This window comes from Pseudophryne corroboree, chromosome 2 (assembly GCF_028390025.1).
Source record: "Pseudophryne corroboree isolate aPseCor3 chromosome 2, aPseCor3.hap2, whole genome shotgun sequence".
NCBI classification, from domain to species: Eukaryota; Metazoa; Chordata; class Amphibia; order Anura; family Myobatrachidae; genus Pseudophryne; species Pseudophryne corroboree.
The window spans coordinates 110,850,637-110,870,764 of NC_086445.1; the positions used below are offsets into that span (position 1 = coordinate 110,850,637).

Below are 20,128 nucleotides of genomic sequence, written 5' to 3' on the forward strand. Positions count from 1 at the left end.
GGTAACACAGGGAAGCTATTAGTGCTGTTCTTTTGCATTTTCTTGTGCCAAATCAGGTTAGGAATTGAGACTGACCTTTTTCTGATACTACCTGAGTGAGGAGAGAAGGTTTAAATGTCTTTTGAATGGTAAATACTGTTTGATTTTTCATTCATTATTATCCACGGGACGAGCAATACATTTTCTGTCAAAATATTCTTATTAAATACTTTGTTCTTTACATAGTTGAATGTGCTGACAACAAAATCACACAAAAATTATCAATGGAAATAAAATTTATTAACCCATGGAGGTCTGGATTTGGAGTCCCCCTCAAAATTAAAGTGGAAAAACACACTACTTGCTGATCCAACTTTGACGTAATGTCCTTAAAACAAGTTAAAATGTGTGGCCTCCACGTGCCTGTATGACCTCCCTACAACCCACACAAGTGGCTCAGGTAGTGCAGCTCATCCAGGATGGCACATCAATGCGAGCTGTGGCAAGAAGGTTTGCTGGGTCTGTCAGCGTAGTGTCCAGAGCATGGAGGCGCTACCAGGAGACAGGCCAGTACATCAGGAGACGTGGAGGAGGTCGTAGGAGGGCAACAACCCAGCAGCAAGGCCGCCACCTCAGCCTTTGTGCAAGGAGGAACAGGAGGAGCACTGCCAGAGCCCTGCAAAATGACCTCCAGCAAGCCACAAATGTGTGTGTCTACTCAAACGATCAGAAACAGACTCCATGAGGGTGGTATGAGGGCCCGACGTCCACAGGTGGGGGTTGTGCTTACAGCCCAACACCGTGCAGGACGTTTGGCATTTGCCAGAGAACACCAAGATTGGCAAATTCGCCACTGGCGCCCTGTGCTCTTCACAGATGAAAGCAGGTTCTCACTGAGCACGTGACAGATGTGACAGTCTGGAGACGCCAAGGAGAACGTTCTGCTGCCTGCAACATCCTCCAGCATGACCAGTTTGGCAGTGGGTCAGTAATGGTATGGGGTGGCATATCTTTGGGGGGCCGCACAGCCCTCCACGTGCTCGCCAGAGGTAGCCTGACTGCCATTAGCTACCGAGATGAGATCCTCAGACCCCTTGTGAGACCATATGCTGGTGCAGTTGGCCCTGGGTTCCTCCTAATGCAAGACAATGCTAGACCTCATGTGGCTGGAGTGTGTCAGCAGTTCTTGCAAGACGAAGGCATTGATGCTATGGACTGGCCCGCCCGTTCCCCAGACCTGAATCCAATTGAGCACATTTGGGATATCATGTCTCGCTCCATCCACCAATGCCACGTTGCACCACAGACTGTCCAGGAGTTGGCGGATGCTTTAGTCCAGGTCTGGAAGGAGATCCCTCGGGAGACCATCCGCCACCTCATCAGGAGCATGCCCAGGCGTTGTAGGGAGGTCATACAGGCACGTGGAGGCCACACACACTACTGAGCCTCATTTTGACTTGTTTTAAGGACATTACAAGCGGACAAGCGCCTTACAAGCGGACTCAGGCACGGTGGGGGCCCGTCTCAAGAATTTCAGCGCGCAGTGGGCACACTCGCAAGTGGACCCCTGGATCCTGCAGGTAGTATCTCAGGGGTACAAATTGGAATTCGAGACGTCTCCCCCTCGCCGGTTCCTGAAGTCTGCTTTACCAACGTCTTCCCCCGACAGGGAGGCGGTATTGGAAGCCATTCACAAGCTGTATTCCCAGCAGGTGATAATCAAGGTACCCCTCCTACAACAGGGAAAGGGGTATTATTCCACGCTGTTTGTGGTACCGAAGCCGGACGGCTCGGTGAGACCCATTTTAAATCTGAAATCCTTGAACACTTACATAAAAAGGTTCAAGTTCAAGATGGAGTCACTCAGAGCAGTGATAGCGAACCTGGAAGAAGGGGACTATATGGTGTCTCTGGACATCAAGGATGCTTACCTCCATGTCCCAATTTGCCCTTCTCACCAAGGGTACCTCAGGTTTGTGGTACAGAACTGTCACTATCAGTTTCAGACGCTGCCGTTTGGATTGTCCATGGCACCCCGGGTCTTTACCAAGGTAATGGTCGAAATGATGATTCTTCTTCGAAGAAAAGGCGTCTTAATTATCCCTTACTTGGACGATCTCCTGATAAGGGCAAGGTCCAGAGAACAGTTAGAGGTCGGAGTAGCACTATCTCAAGTAGTACTACGACAGCACGGATGGATTCTAAATATTCCAAAATCACAGCTGATTCCGACGACACGTCTGCTGTTCCTAGGGATGATTCTGGACACAGTACAGAAAAAGGTGTTTCTCCCGGAGGAGAAAGCCAAGGAGTTATCCGACCTAGTCAGGAACCTCCTAAGACCAGGCCAAGTGTCAGTACATCAATGCACAAGGGTCCTGGGAAAGATGGTGGCTTCTTACGAAGCGATTCCATTCGGCAGATTCCACGCAAGAACTTTTCAGTGGGATCTGCTGGACAAATGGTCCGGATCGCATCTTCAAATGCATCAGCGGATAACCCTGTCTCCAAGGACAAGGGTGTCTCTCCTGTGGTGGTTACAGAGTGCTCATCTCCTAGAGGGCCGCAGATTCGGCATTCAGGATTGGGTCCTGGTGACCACGGATGCCAGCCTGAGAGGCTGGGGAGCAGTCACACAGGGAAGAAATTTCCAGGGCTTGTGGTCAAGCATGGAAATGTCACTTCACATAAATTTCTCTAACGTCCTAGTGGATGCTGGGGACTCCGTCAGGACCATGGGGAATAGCGGCTCCGCAGGAGACAGGGCACAAAAGCAAGCTTTTAGGATCACATGGTGTGTACTGGCTCCTCCCCCTATGACCCTCCTCCAAGCCTCAGTTAGGTTTTTGTGCCCGGCCGAGAAGGGTGCAATCTAGGTGGCTCTCTTAAAGAGTTACTTAGAAAAAGTTTTTAGGTTCTTTATTTTCAGTGAGTCCTGCTGGCAACAGGCTCACTGCATCGAGGGACTTAGGGGAGAGATTTTCAACTCACCTGCGTGCAGGATGGATTGGATTCTTAGGCTACTGGACATAGCTCCAGAGGGAGTCGGAACACAGGGCTCGCCCTGGGGTTCGTCCCGGAGCCGCGCCGCCGACCCCCCTTGCAGACGCTGAAGATGAAGAGGTCCGGAACCAGGCGGCAGAAGACTCTCAGTCTTCATCAGGTAGCGCACAGCACTGCAGCTGTGCGCCATTGTTGTCTGCACACTTCACACAGCGGTCACGGAGGGTGCAGGGCGCTGGGGGGGGGGCGCCCTGGGCAGCAATGTATAATACCTGTATGGCGAAAAATACATCACATATAGCCCTTGAGGCTATATGGATGTATTTAACCCCTGCCAGATATCTAAAACTCCGGAGAAGAAGCCCGCCGAAAAGGGGGCGGGGCCTATTCTCCTCAGCACACAGCGCCATTTTCCCTCACAGAAAGGCTGGTGGGAAGGCTCCCATGCTCTCCCCTGCACTGCACTACAGAAACAGGGTTAAAACAGAGAGGGGGGGCACTGATTTGGCGATATGTATATATATTGAAATGCTATAAGGGAGGAACACTTATATAAAGGTTGTCCCTGGATAATTATAGCGTTTTGGTGTGTGCTGGCAAACTCTCCCTCTGTCTCCCCAAAGGGCTAGTGGGTCCTGTCCTCTATCAGAGCATTCCCTATGTGTGTGCTGTATGTCGGTACGTGTGTGTCGACATGTATGAGGAAAATATTGGTGAGGAGGCGGAGCAAATTGCCTGTAATGGTAATGTCACTCTCTAGGGAGTCGACACCGGAATGGATGGCTTATTTATGGAAATTACGTGACAATGTCAACACGCTGCAAGCCGGTTGACGACATGAGCGGGCCGGCGAACAAATTAGTATCTGTCCAGGCGTCTCAAACACCGTCAGGGGCTGTAAAATGCCCATTTACCTCAGTCGGTCGACACAGACCCAGACACGGACACTGATTTCAGTGTCGACGGTGAAGAAACAAACGTATTTTCTTTTAGGGCCACACGTTAAGGGCAATGAAGGAGGTGTTACATATTTCTGATACTCCAAGTACCACAAAAAAGGGTATTATGTGTGAGGTGAAAAAACTACCTGTAGTTTTTCCTGAATCAGATAAATTAAATGAAGTGTGTGATGATGCGTGGGTTTCCCCCGATAGAAAATTATTGGCGGTATACCCTTTCCCGCCAGAAGTTAAGGCGCGGTGGGAAACACCCCTCAGGGTGGATAAGGCGCTCACACGCTTATCAGAACAAGTGGCGGTACCATCTACGGATAGGGCCGTACTTAAGGAGCCAGCTGATAGGAGGCTGAAAAATATCCTAAAAAGTATACACACACATGCTGGTGTTATACTGCGACCAGCGATCGCCTCAGCCTGGATGTGCAGAGCTGAGGTGGCTTGGTCGGATTCCCTGACTAAAAATATTGATACCTTTGACAGGGACAGTATTTTATTGACTATAGAGCATTTAAAGGATGCATTTCTATATATGCGAGATGCGCAGAGGGATATTTGCACTCTGGCATCAAGAGTAAATGCGATGTCCATATCTGCAAGAAGATATTTATGGACACGACAGTGGTCAGGTGATGCAGATTCCAAACGGCACAAAGATGTATTGCCGTATAAAGGGGAGGAGTTATTTGGGGTCGGTCCATGGGACCTGGTGGCCAGGGCAACTGCTGGAAAATCCACCGTTTTTTACCCTAAGTCACATCTCTGCAGAAAAAGACACCGTCTTTTCAGCCTCAGTCCTTTCGTCCCTATAAGAGTCATATCTGCCCAGGGATAGAGGAAAGGGAAGAAGACTGCAGCAGGCAGCCCATTCCCAGGAACAGAAGCCCTCCACCGCTTCTACCAAGTTCTCAGCATGACGCTGGGACCGTACAGGACCCCTGGATCCTACAAGTAGTATCCAAGGGGTACAGATTGGAATGTCGAGAGGTTTCCCCCCTCGCAGGTTCCTGTAGTCTGCTGTACCAATGTCTCCCTCCGACAGGGAGGCAGTATTGAAAACAATTCACAAGCTGTATTCCCAGCAGGTGATAATAAAATTACCCCTCCGACAACAAGGAAAGGGGTATTACTCCACACTATATGGTGGTACTGAAGGCTAGGTGAGACCTATTCTAAATCTGAAAAATTTGAACACTTACAAGGGTTCAAATCCAGATGGAGTCACTCAGAGCAGTGATAGCAAAGAACAAGGGGACTATATGGTGTCCCGGGACATCAGGAATGCTTACCTCCATGTCCCAAAATTTGCCTTTTCTCACCAAGGGTACCTCAGGTTCGTGGTACAGAACTGTCACTATCAGTTTCAAGACGATGCCGTTGGATTGTCCAAGGCAACCCGGGTCCTTACCAAGGTAATGACCGAAAGGAGGATTCGTCTTCAAAGAAAATGGACGACCTCCTGATAAGAACAAGGTCCAGAGAACAGTTGGAGGTCGGAGTAGCACTATCTCAAGTAGTTCTACGACAGCACGGGCGGATTCTAAATATTCCAAAACCGCAGTTGTTCCGACGACACGTCTGCTGGTCCTAGGGATGATTCTGGACACAGTCCAGGAAAAGGTGTTTCTCCCAGAGGAGAAAGCCAGGGAGTTATCCGAGCTAATCGGGATCCTCCTAAAACCAGGAAAAGTGTCAGTGCATCATTGCACAAGAGTCCTGGTAAAAATGGTGGCTTATTACGAAGCGCTTCCATTCGGCAGATTTCACGCAAGAACTCTTCAGTGGGATCTGCTGGACAAATGGTCCGGATCGCATCTTCAGATGCATCAGCGGATAACCCTATATCCAAGGACAAGGGTGTCTCTCCTGTGGTGATTACAGAGTGCTCATCTTCTAGAGGGCCGCAGATTCGGCATTCAGGATTGGATGCTCGTGACCACGGAGGCCAGCCTGAGAGGCTGGGGAGCAGTCACACAAGGAGTGTGATCAAGTCTGGAGAATTCTCTCCACATAAATATACTGGAGCTAAGAGCAAATTTATAATGCTCTAAGCTTAGCAAGACCTCTGCTTCAAGGTCAGCCGGTATTGATCCAGTGGGATAACATCACGGCAGTCGCCCACGTAAACAGAAAGGGCGGCACAAGAAGCAGGAGGGCAGTGGCAAAACTGCAAGGATTTTTCGCTAGGCGGAAAATCATGTGATAGCACTGTCAGCAGTGTTCATTCCGGGAGTGGACGACTGGGAAGCAGACTTCCGCAGCAGGCACGACCTCCACCCGGGAGAGTGGGAACTTCATCGGGAAGTTTTCCGCATGATTGTGAACCGTTGGGAAAGACCAAAGGTGGACATGATGGCGTCCCGCCCGAACAAAAAATGGGACAGGTATTGCGCCAGGTCACGAGACCTTCAGGCGATAGCTGTGGACGTCCTGGTAACACCGTGGGTGTAACAGTCGGTGTATGTATTCCCTCCTCTGCTTCTCATAACCAAGGTATTGAGAATTATAAGACATAGAGGAGTAAGAACTATACTCGTGGCTCCGGATTGGCCAAGAGGGACTTGGTAACCGGAACTTCAAGAGATGCTCACAGAGGACTAATGGCCTCGGGAGCTAAGAAGGGATTTGCTTTCAGCAAGTACCATGTCTGTTCCAAGAGGAACCGTGGCATCGGCCTTTAAGAAAGGACCTGCTCCAGCAGGGACCTTGTCTGTTCCAAGACTTACCGCGACTGCGTTTGACGGCATGGCGGTTGAACGCCGGATCCTAAGGAAAAAGGCATTCCGGAAGAGGTCATACCTACCCTGGTCAAAGCCAGGAAGGAAGTGACCGCACAACGTTATCACCACATGTGGTAAAAATATGTTGCGTGGGTGAGGCCAGGAAGGCCCCACGAAAAAATTTCAACTAGGTCGATTTCTGCACTTCCTGCAAACAGGAGTGTCTAGGAGCCTCAAATTGGGGTCCATTAAGGTTCAAGTTTCGGCCCTATAGATTTTCTTCCAGAAAGAATTGGCTTCAGTTCCTGAAGTCCAGACGTTTGTCAAGGGAGTATTGCATATACAGCCCTTGTGTGCCTCCAGTGGCACCGTGGGATCTCAACGTAGTGTTGGGATTCCTCAAATCATATTGGTTTGAACCACTCAAATCTGTGGATTTGAAATATCTCACATGGAAAGTGACCATGCTGTTGGCCCTGGCCTCGGCCAGGCGATTGTCAAAATTGGCGGCTTTGTCTTACAAAAGCCCATATTTGATTTTCCATTCGGACAGGGCAGAACTGCGGACTCGTCCCCAGTTTCTTCCTAAGGTGGTGTCAGCGTTTCACCTGAAACAACCTATTGTGGTGCCTGCGGCTACTAGGGACTTGGAAGACTCCAAGTTGCTAGACGTTGTCAGGGCCCTGAAAATATATATATATATAATTCCAGGACGGCTGGAGTCAGAAAGTCTGACTTGCTGTTTATATTGTAGGCACCCAAAAAGCTGGGTGCTCCTGCTTCTAAGCAGACTATTGCTCGTTGGATTTGTAGTACAATTCAGCTTGCACATTCTGTGGCAGGCCTGCCACAGCCAAAATCTGTAAATGCCCATTCCACAAGGAAGGTGGGCTCATCTTGGGCGGCTGCCCGAGGGGTCTCGGCTTTACAACTTTGCCGAGCAGCTACTTGGTCAGGGGCAAACACGTTTGCTAAATTCTACAAATTTGATACCCTGGCTGAGGAGGACCTGGAGTTCTCTCATTCGGTGCTGCAGAGTCATCCGCACTCTCCCGCCCGTTTGGGAGCTTTGGTATAATCCCCATGGTCCTGACGGAGTCCCCAGCATCCACTAGGACGTTAGAGAAAATAAGATTTTACTTACCGATAAATCTATTTCTCATAGTCCGTAGTGGATGCTGGGCGCCCATCCCAAGTGCGGATTGTCTGCATTACTTGTACATAGTTATTGTTACAAAAATCGGGTTATTGTTGTTGTGAGCCATCTTTTCAGAGGCTCCTTCTGTTATCATGCTGTTAACTGGGTTCAGATCACAAGTTGTACGGTGTGATTGGTGTGGCTGGTATGAGTCTTACCCGGGATTCAAAATCCTTCCTTATTGTGTACGCTCGTCCGGGCACAGTATCCTAACTGAGGCTTGGAGGGGGGTCATAGGGGGAGGAGCCAGTGCACACAAGCTAGTCCTAAAGCTTTTACTTTGTGCCCAGTCTCCTGCGGAGCCGCTATTCCCCATGGTCCTTTCGGAGTCCCCAGCATCCACTACGGACTATGAGAAATAGAATTATCGGTAAGTAAATTCTTATTTTTTTGTGTGATTTTGTTGTCCGCACATTCAACTATGTAAAGAACAAAGTATTTAATAAGAATATTTAATTCATTCATTCAGATCTAGGATGTGTTATTTTAGTGTTCCCTTTATTTTTTTGAGCAGTATGTATGTGTGTGTGTATATATGTGTATATGTGTGTGTATGTATGTATATATATATATATATATATATATATATATATATATATATATATATATATATATATATATAGAAGTGACTCATGGCATGAAGCAAAAGCAACCTTGAACATTTTAAGTGAACTGAAAACATGACCTGTTGGGATACTTGATTGGAGTTAAAAGAAAAAAAGGGAGAAAAAAATCGCTCTAGAACCCCAGATTGTGACAGATGCTGTACGCAAAGATACTTAATATTGAGTAATATATCTTAAGAAAGCTTGGATTACCTGCTTCAGAATGGAAATTATTTTAAAAGCATGACTAGCCCTTCTACTTTACCATAAGCTGGCTTCATGTGGCTAAGTGAGTTACCCTGCCATATCTGGGCTTCGGTAGAGGTTGGACGGCTGGTGCTGGGGGTTTTGCAGTTTAAGACCGTATCCGTATCTGCCCGTTGAACACACAACAAACGTATTTAATCTTCAAAGAAGTCCAGTTTCATTCTATTTGCATTTGATGGAAAGTAGTGTATACTGAGGTTGAGGCTTCACCTGAATTATTATTGGAAGTTATTGTAAAATACAAGCAGTACCTAAAATACACCATTAACAAAAGTAATCTCGTGTAACAATCTATATAATAATCTAAACTGCATAGAATAAACATTGTTACTGTTGTCTATAAATCAATGACAGAAAAACATTTGACGTGCGTATCATATTAGCCTGATTGTTCAAGAGAAACCATTCCTCAAATATCCACTGTACACTTCCATAATAAAGCTGTAAGAATGGAATAATAGAAGGTTGTTATTATTATTACAGATATGCTGAGTTTTTAAGTTGAGTTACATCTTGTGAGTATTGGTCATTAGATTTGGAGAAACTAGGTTGTTCCATTTATACCCCTTTCAGACATGTTCCAAATTCCCGGGATTTTGCACATGAACGCGCATCAACTCGGGAATTTGGTATGTCTGAAAGGCACCGATCCGGGTCGCCAACCCTGCAATTGACCAGGGTTTTTCCCGGGAAGACAACCCGGCTTAGGTCTGAAAGGTGCAACCCGGGAATTTGCTCCCAGGTCGCACCTGATTGGCGGGGCTGCCTGGAGGTGGCCGGAGTGAAGAGGGGGCGTACGCCGGCTGCTGTAGTCCGTGCTGCTGTGAGTAGTCGAAGCAGCTGGCGCAGCCAAAAAACAGGCCTGTTGGAGAGTGTGTGTGTATATGAATTTGGCATGTGTGTGTATATTACATGTATGTGTGTGTGTTTGACATGTGTATGTGTAAGACGTGTGTGTAAATGTACGAGTGTGGTGTGTGTGTGTGTGTGTGTGTGTGTGTGTGTGTGTGTGTGTGTGTGTGTATAAGACATGTGGCATTAGAGTAGCCTGGTCTGACTTGGATAAAAGGGCAGACCAGGCTTATGACTGAAAGGGGTCGACCCGGGAATTTTCCAGGTCTCGGGTTTGGGGGTCCCAGCAAAAACCCGGGATTTTACAGAGGTGAAAATCCCGGGTCTGAAGCAGGGAAATTCCCGGGTCCTATGTCTGAAAGGGGTATTAGTGTTGGCCAGTAAAGTTCTGTGTTTATAATTATGTTAAGGGGAAGGGAATCTAGAGGCTGTAAGCCATATTTGCAGAACTCAGGAGCAGATTTCACAATGAGTAATATTCACTCGTTGCTAATCTTAATTGATGCTCCAAACAATCAGCTCTTAACTGTCATTTTTCATACACGTAACAGTTATGATCTGATTGGATTGAGCATCATTTTATATTAGTAACAAGTGATACCAAGAATCAATCATTGTTAAATCTGCCCCATAGTCCTAAACACATCCTAACAGTCCAGGTTTTAAGGATAGCCATGCTTGAGAGCAGGTGATTTAATTAGTACCTCAGTCATTTTGATGTAACCATTTGTGCTTGAAGCATTGATATTTTCAAATTGTGGTCTATTAGTGTGCCTTCAGGGACTCAATTACAAATAAAAATGCATTTTTGCAGTAAAAAGATGCAAAATTACCGCAAATCGCAGTCAATTCGCCAAAGCGCCTATTCAGTTGTCTGCGGAAACGGTTTTGCAGTAATTTTACCGCAAATTTCAATTCACCAACTCTGAGCAGGTGATAAACTTGGGGAAAAATCCCTATTTTAAGTAAAAAATTTCGGGATTTGTTTCTGAACCCCTGGGACAACCCCCTTTTCTCTTTCATCCATCTGGGGGACGCTGCGCCGTTACTTGTGGGTTAGAGGTGTGTGGTTGTGGAGTTTGGCACAGAACTATTAGAATCTAACTCCTCCCCCCCCCTTAAACCCCTCCCATCTCCTTCCTGCCTAGCCAGTACCTCAGTCTTAGTTTTGTGCCTGTGGAGTACAGACACAGTTCTTTTCTTTCTCCTTAGATAGTGAGGTTTTTATTATTTTTAGACTTTTCTGAAGTACCTAGTCCCTGTTTACGGGTGGCAGGTACAGCTGGAGTGGATTTAGTCAGTTTTGTTCCACTCTGCACTGCCGCTGGAGGCCACCACACTCCGGTCACTGGGGCCTCGTTTTACTCTACACAGGATGCGGCAGGGATAAGGTACACAGCCACAATCTGTCACTGACAGTATTGGGCTGTCCGCTCTTTTACTATATATATTTGTACCTTTGTCAGCCTCCCTATACACTACTACCACGCGCGCCCCCCTCCCCCTTCCACCTTCTCTCCTCCAACACGGGACTCGTTCCGGGGCTGGACAGTCAACTTTATTTGGGGGTTTACTGTCAGGGGCTGTGGTAGTGATACTGCTCAGGGGCCGGGAGAGTGGTGTCGCGCTCCCCGGGGCTTACATTCAGTTGCCGTACAAGCCACAAGCCGCTCTGTACAGCGGCTCGCGGGAGAGACTGACTTCCGGTTAGTAGTCTCTCCCTGTAAGCAGCCGCGGCTTTTACATAATTGTACAGGGACGGCTTCCTGCCCTGCTCTGCAGCTCGCGCGCTCCCCTCCAGCGTACAGAGAGCTCCGGGCGCCATCTTCTTCTACTGCTGACAGGGGACGCTGTGCTGCGCAACACGGAGAGAAGTTTCTATAAGAAACAACAGCACTTCTCACTTTGTCTTCTCAAATGGGGATAAGCTAACTGCAAGTATATTTGTGTTTTTTTTTTTTTTTTTGTTTCTCTAGCCATAGTGTGAGCTAATAGTCATCACCTTAGGTGTCACTAGCATTATGGGTTCACTGCTAGGTCACTGTTATAGGGGATTTATAGTGCATTTATAGTCCTATTAAAGATTGGTTTATTTTTCTTGTTCAAGGGACACTACCCTCCATTTCTGAATTGCGTCAGTCTAGATCGGTGACTGAGTCCGGTCAGACTCGGGTGGAGCCTCTCTGGGCTCAGATTATGGGCAAGACGGATTATGGGCGGACGCGGATACCCTCTGTGCTTCAGGCTCTGGTGCATCTGTGGTGGACCAACAGAGAGGTTCCGTGGATCAGACTATGTCTTCTAGGCTAGGAACATCCGGTGTGGACTCAAAATCTGGACAGATGTCTTGCTGATTTAACTCAATCCCTAAACAAGTTTGTAAACTCTGCCGGCAGTTCTTCTGCTACAAACAGACGTTGCCCGCTATAACTTTCTGGGGGAGGAGTTGGAGTCATTCCCGTTGGAGAATGGGGAACTAGACCCAGAGTAGGATGAGGTTTCGGTCTGGGAGGATGATTTTTCTACTAGCTTAGGTGTTAGATAGACACCATCCTTCAGACTCTTAATAACAGGGATATTTTAAAGGAGCCCTGACTTAAGCCGGATTCCCGTTTCCAAGCCCTAAGAAATTAAAAAATTTCTATAGCCTTTTGCAGAGGAGGCTATGAGATTTTGGGAAACAGCCCAAAAGGTAGACGCTCCCATTTCACATTTAGCAGGAGCTACGGTTATTTCTTCTATACTGTCTGTGACGTTGAAAGATCCTACAGATGGGAAGATTGATACAATGCCTAAATCTGTTTTCTTTATCACAATTCTAGCTGGCGCTTGGGTCCTCGAGGCCGCAGACGACTGACTAGCACAGGTCATAACTGGAATGCAGTCTGACGATCCATCGGACATTCAATTAGCAGAACAGATTTCGGAAGCTCTTACTTATGTGGGTAAGACCTTGGTTGATCCTACAATCCCGTATTTCTGCCTTGACCGTGACAGGAAGACGGTCTCTTTGGCTTCGGGTTTGGAATGCCGATTTTGACTCCAAACAGACCTCTTTGGCGGTACCCTTTAAAGGTGAGTTCTCTTGGGGTCGGAATCAAGAAGATTATTTCAGATACTACAGGAGGGCAAGAGCCCTTTCTTCCAGTTGCTCCTACGAAACCGAATGCTATAAGGTTTCGGTCCTTTCGTATACAAGGAAAAAGGTAGTTTCCATTCCTTTCGTGTTTTTTCCAGATACCCACGAAGAGAGGCATTCAGAGGTAGAAGTAAACCTGCCGACAAACCTACTGCATGACTGTTCAGGATCTCCGGAGGGATCAGTGATGGTTGGGGCTCGGTTACTACAGTTCAAAGAAGTGTGGCTCCTGTCGAAACCAGATCGGTGGGTGACGGAGGTCATATCCAGAGGATATCTGTTAGATCTCGAGGAACCAGTCCCATATCGTGTGTTCATCACTCCTCTTCCAAGCGGTCCCTCCAGACGTCGAGCTCTTCGTCATGCAACAGCCACTCTTTTATGAAATGAAGAAATTCTTCTAGTTCTCGCTCAGCAGAGGGGTCGGGGATTTTACTCGTGGACAACCTGGACGGTTCATTTCAACCCAAAAGTTCAAGATGGAATCCATCCGCTTGATTATCGTCACCATGGAACCAAGGTGATATTTGGCCTCTTAAGACATAAGACGCCTATCTGCTTGTCTCTATTTGGACGGGCCATCAATCTCTTCTGAGATTCGCAGTCGGCCTTGACATTTTTAGTTCAGGCTCTTCCCTTGGGTCTATCCACGACTCCTCGGGTATTCACAAAGGTCATGGGCCATGTACTGGCAGTTTTGCAGTGTCAGGGAGTCGTCATGACTATATATTTGGATGATCTGTTGATCAAGGCCCCGTCAGAGTTAATTCTTCACAAGAGCTTGCGTTTCATAAGAGAGACTCTACAGTCATTGGGATGAATAATAAATTGTTCGAAGTCTTCTTTGCTTCTTTCCCAGAAAATGATGTTTCTGGGACATTTATTCGACGCCAACAACCAGAAAGTGGTTCTTCCTTAGGACAAGATTCAGAACATACAGTCCAGAATTCGAGCATGGCTGCATTTACCGGTGGTTTCGGTTCTCCGATGCATGCAGGTATTAGGCAAGATGGTGGCAACCTTCGAGGCAGTTCCATATGCCAAGTTTCATGCTCGACCCCCTTCAGGCTCCGGTTTCTCAACTGTTGGACTCTGATAGGGCCTCATTTCGAAATGCAGCTGGTCCGCTTGTCTATACAGAATCATCAGTCGCGTCGCTGGTGGCTTCACAGTTCCAATGTGACCAAAAGCTGTTCCTTTCACAATTTGGTCTTGGGTGATGGTCACTACAGACGCCAGCCTCAGAGGTTGGGGGCAGTGTTTCAGACTCACCAATTCCAGGGCTCTGGACTAGTCAACAGTCAAAGTTGCAGATCAACATCTCACAGTTGAGGACAATCCGGTGGGCGCTTCTTCGGATTCGAACCATGGTTCAGGGTCATCCAGTGCGGATTCAGTCCGACAACGCCACGGCAGTGGCTTACATAAACAAGCAAGGCGGCACTCGAGGCTACTCCGCATGGAAAGAATTCTCACAGGGGCGGAACATTGGGTTCCGACCATATCCGCGATTCACATTCCAGGAATCGAGAACTGGGAAGCGGTTTCTTAAGCCGTCACACAGTGCTTCCGGAAGAGTGGGAGTTTCACCAGGAGGTGTTTCTGACTCTAGTAGCCCGGTGGGGGATGCCCGATGTAGTTCGGATGGCGTCTCGCCTCAACAACAAACTTCCTCTCTACGGGTCGTGTACTCAGGACCCTCCAGCAGTTCTAATCGATGCACTGTCAGCGCCGTGGCACTTTCAACTGGGATATGTGTGTCCACCGTTGCCATTGTTTCCACGTCTGCTTCAACGCATTCAGAGAGACGGTCTTCCTATCATCCTGGTGGCCCCAGATTGGCCACGCTGACAGTGGTACACTCTTCTGCGCAAGATGGTCATCAAGGAGCCATTCCGACTCCCTCTGCGACCAGATCTTCTGATTCAGGGACCATGTCACCACCCAGGTTTGGTCGGCTGGCTTTGACGGCTTGGTTTTTGAATCCAACTTTTAAGGGAAAATAGGAATTTTTTTTTTTTTTTTTTTTCTCGCTCTGTTGGGTAAACGATGATTTAGGCTAAAAAGCCAGTGACTTATGGAATTTACCACAGAGTGTGGCGTATTACATTGCTTGGTGTGAAAAGAGTGGTTTAACACCGGATTTGTTTAGAGTCCCTCGTTTGTTACCCTTCCTTCGGGAGGGTCTCAATAAAGGTCTGAGACTTTCTTCACTGGAGGGTCAAGTTTCTGCCTTGTCGGTTCTTTTTCAAACCTATCATTCCAGAAGTTCAGACGTTCCTTCAGGGAAGTTCTTCGGATTCAGCCACCTTTTGTTCCTCCGGTTCCTCTCTGGGAATGTCACTTAGTCCTTACGGCTCTTCAGAAGTCTCCATTTGATACCTTTGGAATCTGTAGAATAGCGGTATCTAACGTTAAAAAAGTTGTTTTCCTATTGGCAATTGCCTCCGCAAGACGAGGATCTCAATTGGCAGCTCTTTCCCTTTTTTATTGCAGACCACCCTTGTTGGTGTTTCATGATGACCGGGTGGTTCTGCGAACAAGACCTTCCTTCCTTCTAAAAGTTGTGTCAGCGTTTCATCTAAATCAGGACATTGTCCTTCCAGTGTTTAATCCTTCTCCTTCCGGGGAGGATCCCCATTTGGTTCTTTTAGATATGCTTAGGGCCTTACGGTTTAATTATCTCGTACGGATCATATCTGTCGTACGAATGCATTGTTGGTTTTTAATTGATGCGTCCAAACGAGATTGGCCGGCTTCCAAGAACACAGTGGCTCGTTGGGTGACTTCGACCATCAAACAGTCTTCTGATGTTTCAGTTCCTGACTCAATTCCAGCTCATTCGAGTTGGAGCTTCTTGGGCTGCTCGCGGGGGTGCATCTATTGAGCAGCTGTTAGGGCGACGACCTGGTCGTCGGTGCATACGTTTAAAAAAAAAAAAAAAAAAAAAAGTTTTTACCGTTTTCATACCTTTGGTTTGGAGACTGCCTCTGTTGGGCGTCAGATGTTACGGACGGCTATGCCGTCTACTTCTCCCTCCTCTCATTAGCTTGCTTTGGGAAATCCCACAAGTAACGGCGCAGCGTCCCCCAGATGGATGAAAGAGAAATAGGGATTTTTGTTTACTTACCGTAAAATCTCTTTCTCTGATTCCATCTGGGGGACGCTGCGATCCCTCCCATATGTTTGTCTGGTTTAACCAGTTAATTCTTTTCGATCTATCTCCTTTGGCTTGGCTAAACGTTAACTGAGGTACTGGCTAGGCAGGAAGGAGATGGGAGGGGTTAGAGGGGGGAGGAGTTAGATTCTAATAGTTCTGTGCCAAACTCCGCAACCACACACCTCTAACCCACAAGTTACGGCGCAGCGTCCCCCAGATGGAATCAGAGAAAGAGATTTTACGGTAAGTAAACAAAAATCCCTATATTGACTAATTAGGCACTTAGAAGTTTTTAATTGGCTAATAAAGACATGTCGTTTTTGGGGTTAAAAAATGCAGAATGATGGAAATTGGGGTACAAGGTATGGGACAGGTATACTGGGGTGCTTTACGAGTGTTTTTAGACTTGCAAGTGGGAGTAATCGATCTGTTTAAAAAAAAAAAAAAAAAAAAAAAGTCCTCTAATATGACCCTAATATATACATGTACCCCAACTTAAACTTTAGCACTAATTTTGCTGAAAAAAATTCTATCTTTTTTTTTTTTTTTTTTAACATTTAAAAAAAAGTGCATATAACAGCCAAGAAATACGTATATTATAACCAATAATTAACTTTTATACTGTTATACGATGTTAGTTTAGTTTTTTTTGGGTGGTAAGGACAGATTTACCCATTTTCTATTTTAGGCACCAATTTTCGCAGCAATCCTGTTTTCGCTAATTTGCATTTGAATAGGATGAATTGCGGGAGCGTGCATACCCACGAAATTTCAGTTTTCACGCAAAATAGCAATTGCGGTAAATAACCGTGATTTTGTTGCTAATTAAATACCCTCCTAAGTGTGGGGAACACTGCTAACCTATCTATGCATGCTATTAACTTGTTACATGTTTTATATTTCTGGAAATGTTACTTTAATATTTAGTTTGAGTTGTCCATTTTTTTTTTTAAACGTGACTTCTGTATTGTCAAATAAGTTGAAATATGTAGCTCCTTTTATGAATCCTAGCTGTACGCACTTGGGACATAATTGTATCTTTCTTATACTTGTTATAGGCTACTTACAGCAGGAGAAGCTCACAGCTACCTGCCGATCATTCATCGCAGAGAGTCCAAACCTCAAGGAGTATGCAGAGCATTACACAGATGACGGCAACATCCCGGGGTGTTTGCTGGTGAGAGCGTTTCCTCATGTGCTTCTATATTATATACAATGTGATAAATATCTGTGTATCTGGTTTTGTGTTTTGCCAGTGTGTTATTTCTGTATGGCATGGCATAGCTTTGACAAGCCGTTTGGGTTGCACCCTGGTCTAATTCTGACTGTGCTTTCTTGATTGACGCCAACATTGGCAAAGTGACACGCACATTGGCCCAAATATGATCCGTCTACCAGAAATGACCCCATGGATTGAATCATAATTGAGCAGTCACTGTTAGCCTGTAAGTTTGCTCATCTGTCGCTGCACTAACAGGGCTCTATGGGGCTAATTCATATGTAGTTATAATGGCTATCGTAAGGAGACAGCAGTGATAGCGCTGTATGGTGACGCAGCAGGAGGCGTCTATTACAAGTAGACGCTTCCCGCTGCAGTGGTGATCTGACCTGTGTTCTAGGATGCAGCATCTGATCAGACACCCACCATTAGGCGGCTAGCGGCACCCATGGGGACACACAAGCCGCTCCTCACAGAGGCCAGGAAATATCTGTTCAGTGATTTGAGATCTCATGCCACCTCCTCCTCCTCCTTGAACGGTGGCGACACGTTTTGGGAAATGGAGGCCATCGCTCCTGCCTTCCCACCCCACAAACAGCAGCAGACTGTCAATTACTGAGTCTACTGCCGTCCTACTTCCTACATTGCAGGACCCGTTCTCACACTCGCGGAACGTGTCCTGCGCATGCGAAAATTACCGACCATCCGTACTTTGCACATGAAGTAGCAGATCCGAATGACCGTCTGTGTTTTGTGGCTGTGTGCCTGGGTGAGGCCACACTGAAAGGCCCATTCTGTCGCTTAGATCATTTTGGCGAGATCTTTTCGGAAGAAGACTTTGCTGTGGTGGAGCGCTGTCTCCAGTGTGTGTCACATCAAAGTGATCATCGTGCCAGGACGAAGTTCAAAGTCCTAATGCATTTGTGGGGCTGTCTGATACATTTCTGTTCTAGGTGACATTTGTACGCTCTATAAACATTCACCCAGTAAAACGTGTGTGTACATTACACTTTATTTGCAAACACTCATTTTAGGAGTAATTTATGCCCACTTTACTACTAACGTTGCATCAGTGTGTGGCATTAACCAACATTCAGCTTGCTAGGAGCCAGTGACATTACTGAGCTGCCCAAGTGATAGTCATGAGGTGCGGCCTGTTCATGTGGCACTGATTCCTCAGGATGTGATGGATGTTTTCTGATACAATAGCTTTATATTTCTATTGTTAGGCAGTGAAATGACTATTTCCTGTTTGTGTAGACATGGTTCTACTCTAAAGCTAATTTCTCTGACGTCCTAGTGGATGCTGGGAACTCCGTAAGGACCATGGGGAATAGACGGGCTCCGCAGGAGACTGGGCACTCTAAAAGAAAGATTAGGTACTATCTGGTGTGCACTGGCTCCTCCCTCTATGCCCCTCCTCCAGACCTCAGTTAGAATCTGTGCCCGGCCAGAGCTGGGTGCTCCTAGTGGGCTCTCCTGAGCTTGCTAGAAAGAAAGTATTTGTTAGGTTTTTTATTTTCAGTGAGATCTGCTGGCAACAGACGCACTGCTACGTGGGACTGAGGGGCAGCAATTATATTACCTTTTGGCTAAATATACACATATAATACAGTCACATAACTGTACATGTGTAAAAATCCCCGCCATTAAGTTAAAGAAAATGCGGGACAGAAGCCCGCCGCTGCGGGGGCGGGACCTTCTTCCTCAGCACACCAGCGCCATTTTCCCTTCACAGCTCCGCTGAAAGCACGCTCCCCAGGCTCTCCCCTGCAGTATCCAGGTACAAGACGGGTTAAAAAGAGAGGGGGGGGCACATAAATTTAGGCGCAAATCGATACAAACAAGCAGCTATTGGGAAAATCACTTATTAGCAGTGTAAATCCCTGTGTTATATAGCACTGTGGTGTGTGCTGGCATACTCTCTCTCTGTCTCCCCAAAGGACTTTGTGGGGTCCTGTCCTCAGTCTGAGCATTCCCTGTGTGTGTGTGTGGTGTGTCGGTACGGCTGTGTCGACATGTTTGATGAGGAGGGTTACGTGGAGGCGGAGCAGGGGCAGATACATGTGGTGTCGCCCCTGACGGGGTCGACACCTGATTGGATGGATATGTGGAAGGTCTTAACCGACAGTGTCAACTCCTTACATAAAAGGTTTGATGACGCAGCAGCCTTGGGACAGCCGGGGTCTCAGCCCGTGCCTGCCCAGGCGACTCAGAAGCCGCCAGGGGCTCATAAACGCCCGCTAGCTCTGATGGTAGACACAGATGTCGACACGGAGTCTGACTCCAGTGTGGATGAGGATGAGACAAATGTTCAGTCTACAAAAGCCATCCGATGCATGATTACTGCAATGAAAGATGTATTGCACATTTCTGATATTAACCCGGTTACCACCAAAAGGGGTATTATGTTTGGGGAGAAAAAGCAGCCAGTGACTTTTCCCCCATCTGATGAATTAAATGATTTGTGTGAAGAAGCGTGGAGTTCCCCTGATAAGAAACTAGTGATTTCTAAGAGGTTACTGATGGCGTACCCTTTCCCGCCAACGGATAGGTTACGTTGGGAAACATCCCCTAGGGTGGACAAGGCACTAACACGCTTATCTAAAAGGGTGGCCCTGCCGTCTCAGGATACGGCCGCCCTAAAGGATCCTGCGGATAGAAAGCAGGAAGCTATCCTGAAGTCTGTGTATACACACTCTGGTACTCTACTGAGACCTGCTATTGCTTCAGCCTGGATGTGTAGTGCTGCAGCAGCATGGACTGATACCCTGTCAGACAACATTGATTCCCTCGACAGGGATACTATTTTGCTAACCATCGAACATATAAAAGACGCCGTCTTATATATGCGGGATGCACAGAGGGACATTTGCCTGCTGGCATCTAGAATTAATGCAATGTCCATTTCTGCCAGGAGAGTATTATGGACTCGGCAGTGGACAGGTGATGCAGATTCTAAAAAACACATGGAGGTTTTGCCTTATAAGGGTGAGGAACTATTTGGGGACGGTCTCTCGGACCTCGTAT

The 20,128-nt window shown here is 47.0% G+C and overlaps 1 protein-coding gene across 1 annotated transcript in view; it reads left to right on the forward strand.

The window, feature by feature from the left end:
• Positions 1-20,128, forward strand: part of LOC135001744 (protein NPAT) — a 167,449-nt gene that overhangs the window by 2,908 nt on the left and 144,413 nt on the right. The window contains exon 2 of the mRNA XM_063951610.1: positions 16,938-17,056. Within this exon, the coding sequence (XP_063807680.1) occupies positions 16,938-17,056 (119 nt within the window). The remainder of the gene's footprint in view (positions 1-16,937; positions 17,057-20,128) is intronic.